The sequence below is a fragment of the Aulostomus chinensis genome, chromosome 7 (assembly GCF_037954235.1).
Source record: "Aulostomus chinensis isolate RoL2024-O1b breed Wild chromosome 7, RoL_Achi_v1.0, whole genome shotgun sequence".
Classification (NCBI taxonomy): domain Eukaryota; kingdom Metazoa; phylum Chordata; class Actinopteri; order Syngnathiformes; family Aulostomidae; genus Aulostomus; species Aulostomus chinensis.
In genome coordinates this window covers 424,895-442,428 of record NC_141326.1, presented here as the reverse complement: position 1 = coordinate 442,428, position 17,534 = coordinate 424,895, and the positions used below count along the sequence as shown (strand labels likewise).

General features: G+C 47.3%; 2 protein-coding genes across 5 annotated transcripts in view; one reads left to right on the top strand and one right to left on the bottom strand.

Annotated features, from left to right (window-relative positions):
• Positions 1-7,030, top strand: part of lrp5 (low density lipoprotein receptor-related protein 5) — a 72,287-nt gene extending 65,257 nt beyond the window's left edge. For both annotated transcript variants that reach the window (XM_086207982.1, XM_086207983.1), the window contains 6 exons: positions 38-274; positions 3,005-3,115; positions 3,209-3,448; positions 3,525-3,667; positions 4,174-4,271; positions 4,455-7,030. In XM_086207982.1, coding sequence (XP_086064108.1) covers positions 38-274; positions 3,005-3,115; positions 3,209-3,448; positions 3,525-3,667; positions 4,174-4,271; positions 4,455-4,770 — 1,145 coding nt within the window. In that variant the 3' untranslated portion in view covers positions 4,771-7,030. The remainder of the gene's footprint in view (positions 1-37; positions 275-3,004; positions 3,116-3,208; positions 3,449-3,524; positions 3,668-4,173; positions 4,272-4,454) is intronic.
• A 2,780-nt stretch (positions 7,031-9,810) lies between these two features.
• Positions 9,811-17,534, bottom strand: part of LOC147258110 (carbohydrate sulfotransferase 1-like) — a 73,241-nt gene continuing 65,517 nt past the window's right edge. For 2 of the 3 annotated variants that reach the window (XM_086207980.1, XM_086207979.1), the window contains exon 7: positions 9,813-11,526. In XM_086207980.1, coding sequence (XP_086064106.1) covers positions 11,190-11,526 — 337 coding nt within the window. In that variant the 3' untranslated portion in view covers positions 9,813-11,189. Of the gene's footprint in view, positions 11,527-17,534 lie in introns of all 3 variants that reach the window. The other variant, XM_086207981.1, reaches the window with a different exon arrangement.

Genomic DNA, 17,534 nt, shown 5'->3' with positions numbered 1-17,534 from the left:
TCCTCTTTGTCCTCCCTGCCCGCCCGCTCTGTCCCAGAGCCTCCCACATGCTCCACAGAGCAGTTCACCTGCTCCACAGGAGAGATTGACTGTATTCCCATGGCGTGGCGATGCGATGGCTTTCCTGAATGTGATGACAGCAGCGACGAGGAGAACTGCCTGGTCTGCTCAGCCTTCCAGTTCCAGTGTGACAAGGGAGGCTGCATTGATGCTCAAGGGCGCTGCAACGGCAAGCCGGATTGTGCTGACCACTCTGATGAGCAAGAGTGTCAAAGTAGGTTCTACTGACAAACATGCAGCAGCAAACTAGCAGTGCCTGCGGGAGGCCAAGCTGGTCTCCTGGTAGCTGGGGGATGGACTCAGCCGGGACCACCACTGCTCTGACTACTGGTTTGTCCACAGTGGGCTGCTGTCTGCCAGGATGTAGCTGTCAAAGCAGTGATGGTGTGGTGTGATCAAGTATCACTGTGAATAAGTTGACTATTCCACTGGCAACTACACACTTTATCACTCTGATGTACACGCAGGTGTAAATGCACCTCACATGAGGTTAGATCAAGGTGTGGCCAACCCTAACCTGGGAGCTGGGCCAGTGGAGGAGGCCTGGCACCAGTCTCTAGATCCGCACTGTTGCTGCGGAGGAGTTGTCCAGTGTTGAGGCTCTGATGGTTTTTTTTTTTTTTTTTTTTTAATTCTTTGTCATTAAAGAGAAACATGAGATCATCATGGTTACAGCTGAGGTCACAATATTCTTCTACACATATACATACATACATCATGTTATTATGTCGTGCTTTTTATGGTGCATACTCAATCCCTTTTCCCAGCGTTCAGTACATTTCTCCAGCTGAAGTCTTACAACAAAAGTAAGTCTCTCTATACAGTAAATTTCTTCAATCATCCCATGCCACTGGGCCAATGTTGGGGGATCGAGTTGCAACCATTTTCTAGTTATTGCTTTTCTGCTACTTGCCAGAAGAATTTTCAATAAGTATTCGTCCTTATGTAGTACTGTTTCTGGGGTTCTACCAAGATATAAATTAACAAAAGAGACACCACCTAGACACACCAACTAGATCCACCCCTATGACTGTATTTATCTCAGTTGACACCTCCCTCCAGAATGGTTGCATTTTCAGACAGGCCCTAAAAACATCAGAGTGGTTAGCCATTGCGGCTCCACAATGTCTCCAACAGAGGCCACGGTTCTGCGAGCCTGATTGCAATGCTGTTATCTTAGGAGTTATGAAAAATCTCACTACTTTCTTCCAGCCGAACTCTCTTAACGATCTTGAATTTTCAGTGGTTGCATGTGCCTCACATATTTTCAACCAGGTCTCCTCTGATATTTGCATTTCTGACTCCCTCTCCCATTTTTGCTTTATGTATGCCGTAGAATGCTGAGGCTCTGATGTTGAAACAAATGGAGCCTCCTCAGCTCTCTTCCTGCTCATTCACGGCCCACCAACAACAAACAATGCATTTCTTAAAGAATTCTGTCTGATTATTATGATGAAATTATTGTTAGGGGTTTTAAACTTCATCTAGATCATAAATCAAAGTTCTAAGGCATTTGCAGCTGCTTCTGAAATGACTCACATCAGATCCAACCGACTTAATTTTGGATTTTGGATTTCTTACACAACTTTTACAAACTCCGAGAGACAAAAGCTCCTTTCACACTGCACCAAAAACGCGGATGAACACGGGTGTTAGGGCGCTCTGAAAGGGTCGACTCAGCATTTCGACCCGCGTCCACCGACCCTCCAAGTGACCCGGGTGTTTAGCTGCTCACCTCGGCTTTGCTCGGCTCGCCTGCAGTGAGAAAAAGGCAACCTGCGTTGTCTCAGGTTTCACGCGACCTTCCTGTCACATTCTGGTTTTGTCACTCTGCCGCCTGTCAGGCTGTCATTGTGGAAGCACCGGGAAAAAAAATAAAAAAATAAAAATCAGGCTGGGCTGTGAGAGCTGCTCACTCTTGTCTCAGTAAAGTTTGGGCCTCTGCCATGAGATCAGTCTCCTGTTGATGTCCCGAGACGCCACTCCACTCCTTTTGTTCTGACGGTTCCATGTGGATGATCTCAGGTGAGTTCATCTCTGCTGGGGAACGCCCACCAACCAGGAACCCTGACGTGAACTGAGCAGGCACCACCGTGTTCATAAACAACTTGTACCGCCATCTTGCATCCTTTTATTGATCATGGCAGCGCACTGGCAAGATCCTGAAGTCTGCGAGCTGCTCGCCATCCGCGGTGAAGAGGAGATCTGGCGGCAGATTTCTAGAACCGTACGGGACACAGATTTATGGGAACATCACCGGCATTTTGAGACACAGCGCACTTTTACGTGTAATGATGACGCCGTTGTCAGTGCTATGACGTACGAGAGAGACAAACACCGGCATGCAGCCTCACAGTGGAGCTCAGACCCGCGTCTGCAGGAAGCTTGAATGAGCCCTGAAGCCGAGCAAATGCGGGTACAAAAACCCACTTTGACACGCGTTTTTCAGTGAAAAGGGTGTATGACACACTGGGACAATTCCAGAGTGGATGTCAGAAATGACACGCCACAGAAACAGCTCTGCTTCCCTGTTATGAACCACTCGTTGGATCAGTGCTCTTTCTTGATGCCGCTGGACTTCAGTGCTGCCTTTAGCTCTGTGGAGCACAAAGCATTATTTGATAGGTTGAGTCCCTGGGCTTGAAACAGTGGAACTGCTCCGAAGTGGTTCTACTCTTACTTTGAAAACGGAAAATTCTTTGAAGGTTCTCAGTCCTCCAGGTCCTGGTTCCTTTTTAGTTCTGTGTCTGGTCAGCTGGACTGCGTCTCATGGAGAGGGTTCTTCAGCTCTAGTCGCATCATATACTGTGGACAGAGGTCACAGCTGCCTGGAGCCAGATCCTAAATCATGCTGCTGGAACCGAAGGGTACTTCAGCTGATATAACTGTACACGATGCCATGTCTGCGCTCACCATGGAACCATGTTTGTATGTCTTCCTGCAGCCATCTGCCCTCCCAACCAGTTCCGCTGCGGTGACAACCAGTGTATTACCAAGAAACAACAGTGTGACAACTACTCAGATTGTCTTGATGGATCGGATGAGCTCGCCTGTGGTAAACATCTCTTCTGACGTGCACACGTAGAGAGGGATAAGGACGACTGTCCATCTGGTCTTCTATGCCTCACTTATGTTGTTTTCTGTGCAGAATACATGTCCCCCCCCGCCAGTGGTATCCCAAACGCCGGACCCAACACCATCGGTCCAGTCATCGCCATCATCCTGCTTGTCTTTGTAATTGGGGGAACTTATTTTGTCTGCCAGCGTGTGGTATGCCGGCGCTACAAGGGTCCCAGTGGGACCTTCCCTCATGAGTACATCAGTGGTACCCCCCATATGCCCCTCAACTTCATTGCCCCAAGCAGCTCCCAGCACGGCACCTTCCAAGGTACAATCACCAAATCTACCACTGAGTTGCAGCCTCACAGAAGCCCTCAGGTGTAATGCTGAGCGTGTATGTGCAGGTATCTCCTGTGGGAAGTCCATGATGAGCTCGGTCAGCCTGATGGGCAGCAGCAGCAGCGGTGCACCGCTCTATGACAGGAACCATGTGACCGGAGCTTCGTCGAGCAGCTCATCATCAACCAAGGGAGCCTTCTACCCTCAGGTACACACACACTTGTTTCTGTTTACCAGGGGTGTGATATATACCACATTTTGGGGGGGGGGGGGGGGGGTGCACAGCCGGGTATGTTAAATAAACTAGTGGAAATCAACTTGATGTAGCCGCCTGTACCTGTCCTACGCATGCGCAGAAGGTGATCAGTCTGAATACTATGATTCGTTTTCAACCCCAAATGAAGTGATCCATAGGCCGACCTCATGCTGGCGCCTGCCCTCCATGAGACCACAGACCTAAGACGGACAAGCCTGGAACGACCGCTAACCTGTTTGTCAATCCATGTCTCTCCCCAAGTGGGGTTAGTGGATGAAAGCAGAGCTCCAACTAAAAGCTAAACATATTTCTGTAATGTCAGTGTGTGTGTGTGTGTGTGTGTGGGGGGGGGTCGCGTCACATCGTGTCATAGGTGCACCGTATATTATCCTACTTTGCCAATCACACCTATGGTTTACTTCCCCTTGATCGTTCACAGATCTTTGTTTTCGTTGCAGATCCTGAATCCTCCACCGTCCCCAGCAACTGATCGCTCGCTTTACAACACTGAGATCTGCTACTCCTCCAACAGTCCGTCAACCATAAGATCATACAGGTGCAACCACACGCACACACACACACACACACACACGAGAGTCTCACCAAAGTCCAACCACCAAACTTACAGCAGTAGGCTGGACCAGCAGCTGGTCTGAAGCAGCCTTCAGAGGTCTGAGGGGGACATGGGATGTATCAGGTGTGTTTTTGTCCTCTAAAATATGTCTCTCCCTCCTGCCAGGCCCTACCACCCAGTCCATGGCGCTGCCCCGCCCACCACGCCCTGCAGCACAGACGTGTGCGACAGCGACTACACCCCCCATCACCCGCCTGCAGGGCTGGCATCATCTGCAGGCCACTGGAAGGCAGCGGGCCACGGCAAACACAACAAGTACTACATGGATCTAAATTCCGACTCTGACCCTTACCCTCCACCCCCCACACCCCGTTCCCAGTACCTGTCCGCTGAGGAGAGCTGTCCTCCATCCCCCTCCACTGAGCGTTCGTACTTCCACCTGTGCCCCCCTCCCCCTTCACCTTGCACCGACTCCTCATGACCCTCCAACATCCCTGGGAGTCATGTGACGAGAGGAAAAATCACAAGAACTGGCCTCGCTTGGCCCACTTTACAAGGAAAAGTCCTCATGTGCCAGAATCTGTCAGTGCCTTGCCACATGGACTAGATCACCATTCCATTCACAGTGACCATCATCCACGTCCTGCTCTAAACATTTGAAGAAGAAGAGACAACAGCTAGAGACGTCTTTTCATTCCGTCAACAGGAGATGGCAGGTGAGACCCAGAGACGGACGGAGACAACAGGAGACGACAGCCTTTGCTGCATTGCTGTGGTTTAAATCACTGATTCTGTCATTTCAAGGCTCTTCCCACCTCAACTCATCCCTGAACTCACCGACAGTAGAGATAGTTGTGTGTGATGGAGAGACACCAAGACTCTATTTATTGATGCTGAAGCCCCTACACACACACACACACACACACACACACACACACACACACGGTTGTCAACCTGTATGGTGCCAGTCTGGTGCAGGACTGTAGATTGTGTACATGATATGAAACAAAATCAACCACGGAAGAAGAATTTCACAATTTTAGGCATGATGGTTTATCACAAGACCACAGCAGAAAACGAGCGTGTACGTGTGTGTGCACGTACGTGTGCACGTACGTGTGTGTGTACGTGTGCATGTACGTGTGTGTGTACGTGTGCATGTACGTGTGTGTGTACGTGTGCACGTACGTGTGTGTGTACGTGTGCATGTACGTGTGTGTGTACGTGTGCATGTACGTGTGTGTGTACGTGTGCATGTATGTGTACGTGTGGCGGGTAAAGCCATCGAGTCCCTCTAGTTTCTAATTGTTTGTTGTCCACACTCCAACATACCAAACGAGTATCAGTGTGTAAAGGTATTAGTACATAAATCTAATGAAGTCAGTGATTGGCTTGTGAGGAATGAATACTTCATTGTGAACTTCTTCTACTACTTTCTTTACTTTCATTGTTCCTTTTACCAAAAGTATGTTTGCTGCTATTGTGTACTTTTACTCTCTACTCACAAAAATCCCCAAATGACCACTCTTGTACTGAGTAGATCATGAAGCTATTGTAAAGATAATAACAAATCAATATTATTATCATTATCGTGACTTTTATTACTCATATTTCTGTTTGTTTGTCGATCATCTGTTTTTTGTCTGCCGTCATGCTTAATTTGAAGGAATCTTTGTCCAATGATGTGTGAAAGAGCTCTCGCTGAACTGTCCTGAAGGTTCCAGTAACCCTCCAACGGAGAACATAGAACCTTTTGTGTGTTTAAAGCATTCTCATTTGAATGATGGTGCACATTTTCAACCAGCCTCTTCTGTACTGAGTGAGACCGTAACAGCAACAACGGCACAAGCACCTCTGCGTGACGTGCTCCTGCGTGTGACATACTCTTACGTGATGTACACCTGTTTGATGCACCAATGCTTGATGTACCCGTGTGCGCCGCACCCGTGCGATACCTACCTGTGCATGACATGATGGTGTGAGGCACCCGTGCTCACCTACTTGTGCGTGATGTCTGCTGTCATGACCAGGAAGTTGAGGTAACTGAGGATCAGCATCAGCAGGATTTGCACACAGATACATGAACCTCATACTCAGAGAGATTAGTAGTCCAAGAGTGGCTACAAACAAGAGCAGCCGTAGCCCCTCGAGATGCAGCCGTTGCTGTGTGAAGAAGATGGTCCCCCATCGTAGTTGACGATTCTCCTCTTGGATTTGAACCAAGACCACCGAGAACCTGTCTGTCTCTGACCTGGAGGTTTTGTCCTTTTTTTGTCAAGCAGATGTTTTTCTGAGTCTCGTTGAACAGTTTTTGAACAAAGAGAAGCACTCAGGTCCAAATGTACTGTTCTTCTTGACTGATCGAGGTATGTGTGTGTGTGTGTGTGTGTGTGTGTGTATGTGTGTGTACGCGCCTGTGATATAAACACCTTTAGATGTATATCAACACATCTCTCTCAAACAGATTAAACAAAAATGGAAGTTTTGTAATCCTCATGAAGGGAGGCTTTATTGCAGGGTTGTAGTACTGCAGTAGTTCTATCTAGGTGTACTTAATAAAGTGGTGAGTGTACATGAACATGTATAAAGGGCTGGAGGTCTGGCCTCAAACCACCGTCAGTAAAACCTGTCACTCTTAAACAGTTCCTGTAATGTCGCCTCAGCTAAAAATGCTTTGTGTCATTTACACTTGTGATATTTTTTTTTATCAAAAGCATTTTTATATAATAAAGGTTCTATTTTATGGACTTGTTTGTTTTTCTATAAGCTTAAGACATACAAATTGATACTTTGTCAAACCTCGGTTGTAACCATCACGGTTTACTCAATTGTTGAATGTGATACTTCATCCAAACGTGTGGTGTGTCCCACATCGCATACTTTCATACCACACTAGAAAAAATGTATGGATAGTAAACGAAAATTGAGAATGCAAAAGTACGGGATGCTGTACTCCAATGGGTCAAGATTTTGAGGATGCGACTGTGGACACTCGTTTCATCGGTAAAAATGGCAGCAGTCAGCTGTGGTGAGAGTTGGTCGACACCGACTTGTACAGGCTCATCCTCACATTAAATAACGGGGCAAGTTTGAAATTCTGTGTGGACACGGGTTTGAAAAAACAAAACAACTTGCCACCGTTGCTGGTCCGTGTTGCCAGCAGTAAGTCGGACTTGTTCCCAGTGAGGGTTGGACTCCACCAAGGCTGCCCTTTGTCACCGGTTCTGTTCATAACTTTTATGGACAGAATTTCTAGGCGCAGCCGGGTGGTGGAGGGGGTTGAGTTTGGTGGCGGGAGGATGTCGTCTCTGCTGTTTGTGGATGACGTGGTCCTCTTGACGATCTCCAGCTCTTGCTGGAACAGTTAACAGCTGAATGTCTGCCCACTCCAGGTCGGGGGGGGGGGGGGTGGGGGGGGTGGGGATGGAGGAGTTTAAGTGTCTCAGGGTCTTGTTCACGAGTGAGGGTAGGATGGAGCAGGAGATTGACAGGTGGATTTGGGTGGCGTCTGCAGTGATGCGGGTGCTAAACCAGTCTGTTGTGGTAAAGAGGGAGCTTAGCCAAAAGGCGAGGCTCTCAATTTACCGGTCAATCTATGTTCCAACCCTCACCTGTGGTCATGAGCTCTGGGTAATGACTGAAAGAACAAGATCCTGAATCCAAGCGGCCGAAATGAAATTCCTCCTCAGGGAGGCTGGGCTCTCCCTTAGAGACAGGGTGAGAAGCTCAGTCCTTCAGGAGGGACTCAGAGTAGAGCTGCTGCTCCTCCAGGTAGAGGAGTCAGTGGAGGTGGTTCAGGCATCTGGTGAGGACGCCTCCCTCAGGAGGTGTTCCAGGCATGTCTGAGCAGGAGGAGGCCTCGGGGCCGACCCAGGACACGCTGGAGGGATTATATCTCTGGGCTGGCCTGGGAACGCCTCAGGATTCCCCTGAAGAGCTGGTGGACGTGGCTGGGAGAGGACAGTCTGGGCTTCCTTGCTGAGGACGACTATGACGACGACTTGCCACCGACATGTTTTGCTAAATAGTTCCCACAAATAAACGCTACATACTGTTGACCTTCAGCCAATAGAAGGAGGACGTCGCGTCGTCGGCGCTGATTGTGACGTAACTATGCGCGATGACCGTTCATTTTGCTGTTTTACTGCTTCAAAAATCGACAAACAAGCGCAGGGAAAAGGTGGCAGTAATTTGCTGATGCTGATGCAGTGCTAGCCGGTCACAAATTGGCATAGAAGAAGAAGAAGACATGCCGTTGTCGTTCCGGTGAGTGCGCCGCATGGCTTTAAGCGATTTTGGACAGCACTGCACCCTCAAAACTCACGCACTGGGTGATTAAGTACATAGTATGATTAGTGTTCTCAAGCTGAAAAATTTCAAGTTTGCAGTGTCAAAGTATGAGATTTGGGACTCCTCTGTTTCCCCCTCCCCTCAGGTGAAGACCTTGGGTGTCATTTTCAAAAGCTCTCTGTCATTCCATCCCACGTTAAGAACGTTACCCGGTCAGCCGGTTCCTGTTCACCACAGCGTTGCCTCATCAGAGCCGTTGAGAGCAGCTGGTTTAGGTCATATTTACTAGGTTGATCTCAGGCTCCCCTCCTGTGGAACCGTCTCCCAGTTTCAGTCCAGGACCCAGACCCCCTCTATATGTTTAAGAGCAGACTAAAGACCTCCTTGTTGATCAGGCTTATAGTCAGGACTGCTTAGGCTGGCCCTTAGACCTGCTGCTCTAGGCTCAGACTGCTGGGATCTCCCATGATGCACTGGACTTCTCTCTCCTCCTCCTGTCCTCATACGTGTTACTAACTCCTCTTCTTCTCCCCTCATCCCAGATCCTGGTGCTGCTGGAGGAGGCTCCAGACCTGAAGAGGCTCCAGCTGCCACCCGTAGCTCCACCTGCTCACGTCCCCGTCTGTCCATCAGTCTCTCCTCCTTTCTCTCTCTCTTTCTCTCTGTCCCTCTCTTTCCTTCTGTCTCTCTGTCTTCCTCCATTCTCTGTCTTTGTCTCTGTCCATCAGTCTGTCCTCCTTTCTCTCTCTCTTTATCTCTGTCCCTCTCTTTCCTTCTGTCTCTCTGTCTTCCTCCATTCTCTGTCTTTGTCTCTGTCCTGCTCTCCTGCTCTCTCTCCGTCCCCACTGATCCTGGATCTGCTCCACCTTCCTGCTGGTAAAGGAAGGTTCTGGTGGCTGCTGTTGCAGGATGTGCTGCTGATGGAGAATTGTTGGGTGGAGGTTCATTGAAGGAGGGAGGTGCTGGACCTGCTCTACTTGGACAGTCAGGACAGAACTTTGGTTGGGGTTTGGTGACACACAGCTGGCTCTTTTTGAATGAGAAAGGGTACATCACGTTTAAAGCATGAACCCTGTTGAGGGGACAAGACTGTCTAGATTCAGAGTGTAAACCCTCACACTCTGACTCACCTCTGCAGGAGCTTCAGCTCATGTCCACTCATGAACACACTCACCAGATGAGTGGATGAAAACCTTAGTTGAAAATTTTTTGGAGGATGTTGCAGGGAGACTCTTCAAAAATGTCCACTCATGTAGTGTTTGATACTTTCATTGAATCACTTTTCAAAGGTGACATCTGACACATCACATTCAGTACTTGAACAGACCCATCACTGGGTAACACACCCACAAGAGAGTTCCTCTCGAAGGCCACGCACAGGAACACACACACACACACACACACACACACACACACACACACACACACACACACACAAACACAAACATGCAACACTGCCAGTTTCCAGAGTAAACTCCTCTGCAGGTGTGTGATTATTCCAGGACCTCTGGTCAGGTCGCTGGAGAGACGCTCACAGCATTCAGTATGGTCAACCTGCATCCCTTCAAATGGCCAGCAGGGGGCAACCTTAGCATTAGAATGTGACCCTGATTTATAACTTCATTTAAAATGATCCTACAGGTGTTCAGTTTCATCACTTATTTCAAGTCTTCTTCAATAAAACATAAACATGAATGCTCATTTTTTACCTGATGACCCTGTTAAGAATTAATTAAATTACACCACGGAGCGCGTCTGATGGCACGGCCTCCTTAACATTGTTCTCGATCAGATTAATCACTTGTTCCTCAGCATTTTCAACATCTTGTCCAAATATGGTCACCCCAGCTGCCAAAATCTCCCCGGCGTATGAGCCTCTTAAGTCATTTGGCGTGCTATCACAATGCATTTTGTGTTTTCCAAGGACATTTCATGCTGTTTAGAAACCCACTTTAGTGGACTGTTTGGTTGGAAACTGAGATTGTAAATCACCACCATTTGAAGACGCTTGTCACCGGCGACGTCACAGCGCAGGCACATGAAACACCATTTCTTCACTATGGAAGCCTTTGGGCATCACATGATACATGGAAAAACAAGGAATGCATTGACACGATATGCCAAATGTCCCGGCACGTTCTCGTTATCCAATGACATCATGTTGTTCATCTGCTCTTGGATCTGAGAAAAAACGGACCCAAAGGAAGCAGTTCTTATCACAAGGTCCTCCATCGCGTTTTACAGCTGAATGTCAGTTTCCTGGTGATTGTCTGTACTCAGCAGTGTGAAGGAGCCGCCAGCAGGCCATCCCCGGGTTAAGAGCAGACAATGACCACACGATTCACTGAGGATGGATTCAAAGGAGTCACGTTGGTTTTCAGAGCGAAATGTTGGATCTACAGAGGTAGTTGGCTCATGTGGAAATCAAGAACGTGACACTGCTGCTGGAGGGCATTTTGGAGAAGTGTCACTGTTGATGAGTCAGTTCTTGCTGCACTACAGAAACAGCTGGGATCTCCACATTGGCCAGTCAAACAGGTAAGGACCCATGATGAACTGCAGCAGTCACTCCTCCTGGAGTCTTCAACCCATGCTGCTGGTCACAATTTCTTAAAAAAATGGGAGGAACGTTCTGTCCTCCACCAAAGAGTGAGACAGGTTTCTCAGTTCCCTTGGGTGAAAGACTGTCTTATAGCCCAGTAGATCCAGAAGTGGCTGGCAGGCAGTCTGAGTGTAAAGCACCATGTCAAAGGACAGCTTCACCCTCCAGTTCTCTGCATTAGCAGCCGAGTCACGGACCGTAGTGAACTTGTGCCGAGCTGACAGATCGCTGCTCCCACGGGTGTTGTTGATGATCCAATTCTTCACACTGTGGTCCAGAACCAGACCAAGGAAGCTGTAGAGCTCCCTGGTCTTTTGCAAAGGAGACCTGGCCAAGTCTTCATACCTGACCAACAACAGAGTAGAAGACAAATTAAAGGCAAATAGAAAAAGAAGTCACCTTCCAACAATGATTAAATCAGAACCTACAGGTGCTGTCATATAATTAGAATATCATGAAAAAGTTGATTTATCGCAGGAATTCCATTCAAAAAGTGAAACTTGTATCATGTATTCATTCATTCCACACAGACTGAGATTTCAAGTGTTTATTTCTTGTAATTTTGATGATGATAACTGACAACTGATGAAAAATAAATAAATGAATTCAGTATCAGAACATTAGAATATTGTGAAAAGGTTCAGTCTTGAAGACACCTGGTGCCACACTCTCATCAGCTAATTAACTCCAAACACCTGCGAAGGCCTTTAAAAGGTCTCAGTCTGGTTCTGTAGGCTACGCAATCATGGAGGACTGCTTGACACCTTGGCCAAGGAGGGAAGACACAGAAGGTCACTGCTGGAGAGGCTGGCCGCTCACTAGGGGTGCAACAAAAGTCAACTCACGAAACGATCCAAAATACTCACGATACGAAATAAAGAGTAAAGAAAATCAGAAATGCAAAAATCAAATATTCTTTATTTTCTTCCTTAATAAGCAGACATACAAGTTTTTGCTATGTCAGTATGAAATAAAATGCTCTTTTCTTTGAAAAAATAATTTGTATTTTCTCTTATTTAGATTACAATGCAAATACAAACATAAAACTTTAATTAAAGTGCTTTGCGTCAAAAACAGGGAAAAACCAGGTGAGGGTTAGTCAAAGGTAAAGCAGCGCTCTTGGATCTTGAGGAAAAAAACAGGTTATCCAGGCACTCGAGGAGGTTTTGAAGCATTAAAAACCCCTTATTTTACATGACCTAAATTCTTTAGAAGTCAAATCCTTAAAAGTCAATGTTTTGACCCTCCAACTGGATCTTCATCAGGACATGAGTGGACGCCAACAACAGTCATTAAATAGCCCAGAGGGCATGTGAACCCAGAACGAACACCAGCTGCAAAGCAATGAAGCAATCAGGGTCAGTGAGGCGTCAGACACGCCTACGCGGCAGGCAAGGATGAGCAAGCAAAAGAAGAACAAGGTCGAACCCTAAGAAACACATGAAACCAACATCCTCATTCTACCCAGGCTCATTCAGAGCCTCCAGACAATGGATCCAATCAGTCTCCCTCGGATTTAATTTTCATCAGCGATCCCTCTTAGGTGGGTTGATGTGCTCGAACCCATAATACATAACAAGGAATCATCACTGTTATGCACTGTTTGCAAATGTCTAGCAGTAGGATCGTTTTTATTGTTAGTTCTAATAGCACTTTTGTGTTTTGCTGAACGGCCACGCAAGCGGTGTTTAGTTTTTCCGATATGGAAAGTGCCAGGACCAGTTCATATCATGTGATAAATAACAAGAGTAGGGCTAAAGTTTATGGAATTGTTTATTTTATAGGTTTTATTTGTTCTGAAATCAACAAAAGTTTTAGTTTGTATGACATTGCTACAGTGTGGGCAATGACCACATCGATAGCAACCGACTGGCTTACTTAACCAAGTCGCCTTCGGATCTGGAGGTAGGTAGCTGTGCACCAGTTGATCCCTTAAAGTAGCTGCTCGCCTAAAAGAAAAAAACAGGTGGGTCAGGAAACACTGCTCTGAGGGACGGGTCAGACTCAACGATGGACCAGTTCAACTGAATGATGCGTTTAACATGTCTAGCAACAGGACTGTACTGGGTCACAAAAAAAGGTCTAGATTGAGAGACAGAGTGTTTGGGTTTTTTAAGCAGCTCCGCACGGATAAGGGCACGTGCTCTATGGACTAAGTCAGGTTTATAGGCTCTGCCTAAAAAGCAAGCAGGCATGTCGTTAGATTGAAACTCAAAGTCAGTATCAGTGTCACAGATACGGCAAAGCCGTTGAAATTGGCCGTAGGGAATATTGTCGATCAGGTGAGAGGGGTGGAAAGAGTCGGTCCTGAGGAGGCCATTACGTGAGGATTTCTCTCTAAATAAAGACGTGTGAACTTTGCCCTCTTTACTGATATCAGACTCTACCTTCTTCGCAACCAACAAGACACAGGTTGGACAGTTCTTCTTCTTTGGCGTTGCTACAGAGTTTTTCCTCCTTCTCGTAATTTGTGTATACAGTAGGCGAGATGATCAAAAATCAGTATTAGTGGTGCGCAGGGCCACTTCGCATTTTACTTTTAGGGCCTGTGCCTGAAGGTACTTCAGGCACAGGCCCTATCATGTTTGATCGGCAGAGCAACACATTAGCAGCACTAAAACACTACAAACACCCACGAACCAGTGTCCCAGCCCCCCCCCCCCCAACACCCATGTGGCAGCTGGGCCAGACGGCCTGGAGCTGTTTTCACATCCACACCATTCAAAACCTGGTCCTGGACTGTTCTTGCTGTCAATGAGCGCCCAATATGAGCATCATCTAATTTCACCCCTGGACATGCATGAAATTCACTGAAATTCACCACAGTTGTCCAGTCTGGCTAAACATTCACTAATCTAAAACAAAAACACCACAAAAGTCTATAGCGCCACCTAGGGAGCCACACAAAAAAAAGATTATTTTTTTATAATTTGCAGCACTATAACTCCTCACACGAAAGTCCCACAAACATGGGACCAACACCGTTGGACTCGTCTCATCAAGACCAACAATTCCTCCACTCTGACCCCTCACCTGTCTACAACAGACTGTCCACAAATTGGACAAAACTGTCAAAATGAGGACTTTTTTTACTCCCCCAACAAAATCTTTCTCCTCCTAGGGCATTAATGCTTTCGCTTCCAAACTTTCACACATTACTCTAGCACAGATCAGAGACAGAGCAGTGGGGAGGGGTTCTTAAAGGGCCAGCTCTCAGCTCTGCTCTCACTCTAGCACAGATCAGAGACAGAGCAGTGGGGAGGGGTTCTTAAAGGGCCAGCTCTCAGCTCTGCTCTCACTCTCTGATCAGAGACAGAGCAGTGGGGAGGGGTTCTTAAAGGGCCAGCTCTCAGCTCTGCTCTCACTCTAGCACAGATCAGAGACAGAGCAGTGGGGGAGGGGTTCTTAAAGGGCCAGCTCTCAGCTCTGCTCTCCACTCTAGCACAGATCAAAGACAGAGCAGTGGGGGAGGGGTTCTTAAAGGGCCAGCTCTCAGCTCTGCTCTCACTCTCGCACAGATCAGAGACAGAGCAGTGGGGAGGGGTTCTTAAAGGGCCAGCTCTCAGCTCTGCTGTCACTCTAGCACAGATCAAAGACAGAGCAGTGGGGAGGGGTTCTTAAAGGGCCAGCTCTCAGCTCTGCTCTCACTCTAGCACAGATCAAAGACAGTGCAGTGGGGGAGGGGTTCTTAAAGGGCCAGCTCTCAGCTCTGCTCTCCACTCTAGCACAGATCAAAGACAGAGCAGTGGGGGAGGGGTTCTTAAAGGGCCAGCTCTCAGCTCTGCTCTCACTCTCTGATCAGACTCAGGCTTCTAACTCCTCAACTACAAGGCCTCCACCCTGGACCAGGACCCCCTGGGGTTCAGGCCAGGGCTCAGGCCCTCACAACGCTGCTTGTTTTACATTGCTTTTTATTTGGTGCGTCTTTGAATTTTAGTTTGTGAAATTTTGTGATGCGAAATTTTGTAACACACCCGCTGTTCACTGAGCTCTGTGTCCAAGGTGATGGGAAGGTAAAGATGTGGTAGAAACAAGTGTTCAAGCAATGGGGATAACGCACCCTGGAGAGGGTTGTGAAACAAAACCCATTCAAAAATGTGGGGGAGATTCACTAAGAGTGGACTGCAGCTGGAGTCGGTGCTTCAGGAACCACCAGGCACAGACGCACGCATGGGTTTCAGCTGTCGCATCCTTGTGTCCAGCCTCTCTTGAACAAGAGACAGCGTCAGAAGCGTCTTGGCTGGGCTAAAGACAAGAGGACTGGACTGCTGCTGCGTGGTCCAAATTTATGATCTCTGATGAAAGTAAATGTTGCATTTCCTTTGGAAGTCAAGGTCCCAGAGTCTGAAGGAGGAGAGGAGAGGCACCAAATCCACGTTGCTTGAGGTCCAGTGTAAAGGTTCCACAGTCCGTGATGGTTTGGGGTGCCCCGTCATCTGCTGGTGTCGGTCCGCTGGGTTTTCTGAGGTCTGAGGAAGCTACCAGTACCTGGTCTAAGGACCACGGGATCCCTGTTCTTAGTTGGCCAGCAAACTCGCCTGACCTCAACCCTGGAAAAAAAATCCGTGGGGTTTTGTGAAGAAGAAGATGCAACACGCCAGACCCTACAATGCAGAAGAGCTGAAGGCCACTGTCAGAGCAACCTGGGCTCTTTTCCCACCTGAGCAGTGCCACAGACACGATGCATTGCTGCAGTAATTCAGGCGAAAGGAGCCCCAACTAAGTATTGAGTGCTGTACTTGCTCATACTTTTCATGTTCCTACTTTCAGTTGGCCAACATTTCTAAAAATCCTGTTTTTGTATTGGTCTTCAGTAATATTATGATTTTCTGAGATACTGAATTTGTGATTTTTATCAGTTATAATCATCAAAATTAAAAGAAATAAACACTTGAAATCTAGCAGTCTGTGTGGAATGAATGTATACATTATAAAAGTTTCACTTTTTGAATGGAATTACTGAGATAAATCAACTTTTTCATGACAGTCTAATAATATGACCAGCACCTGTATGTCATCAATGCTATGATGCCATGTGCAGTGCCTATTGCAGATTTCTCTCAGTTGTTATTGCAGCGGGAATGGAGGGTCTCTTGTCAATATCTCTTCATGCCAGTGGACCGTTGTACCACCTGCCTGACTGCAGTACCTGGAAGAAGTGGTAGAGGGGCTGAGAAGGGTCCTCTGGTCAGAGGTTCCCAACCTTTTCCAATTCAGGGCCCACTTTTAAGTCTCAAAAATTTTTGCGGCCACCTCCGATGGCTGTCGATCACCATCAGTGTCTTGTCTCTCTTTCCTATTAATCCTCCCTGTTGCTTGCTAGCTCCACCCTTCCACTCCAGTTTCAGCCATCAGTATCAAACAAGTAAAGTACAATGTGGTCCTGCTGCAACATGGTCCGGCCCATAACAACCAAAATTTCCTATCTCTCTTTTGCTTGTGACATGTCTCATACTTGAAGGATAAACAAAACAAAAAAATGAAAATGAGGTTTAAACATTTTAATATCCATTTAAATGTGACTGAGTTTTAACAGTTAAACATTATTCTGTATATTTTCATTCAATACATTCTATGTACCGTAAATTCTGGACTATAAGCCGTGACTTTTTTTCGACACTTATGCCCTGCGGCTTATGCTCCGGTGCGTCTTATACGAGGATTTTACCTTCACCCTGGGGTGTGGTGGGCAGCAGCAGTGGGCAGTAATTCCCTATTGTTCCTGATGGCAGCTCCAAGTACCATACTTGGGGAAATTCCTAGTCAAATGTTATGGTAATTTCCCTAAGTACTGTACTTGGAGCGTCCAGTCCATGCCGCGGTGCAGTGTAAAAAGAGCATCACACGATATTTTCAGTCATTTGTACTCACCCTCAAGACGGAGAGCAGAAGAAGGAATGCTTATGATGCAGCTTTCAAGTTAAAGGCAATCAATCTGGCGGTGGCAGACGGAAATAGAGCTGCAGCACGTAAGTTTGGCATAAACGAATCGATGGTGAGACGCTGGAGGTGGCAACATGACGAACTGACCCAATGCAAAAAGACGACAAAAGCTTTCAGAGGTCATAATAGCAGATGGCCCGGACTTGAAAACGCTCTGGAAGACTGGGTCAACACGCGAGAACGGGCGGCCGAGGTGTTTCCGCCGTGCACCGCGGCTTATTTACTGGTGCGGCTTATACGTGTACAAAGTTGATTTTTTTCCCTAAAATAAGCATCTGCCGCTTATATAACGGTGCGCTCTATCGTCCGGAATTTACGGTATATAATTACATTTCCATCCCCACAAAAATCATACCATTGTGGAAATTATTTGGCAGCCCACTTGCAATACAAATGGGTTGCGGCCCACA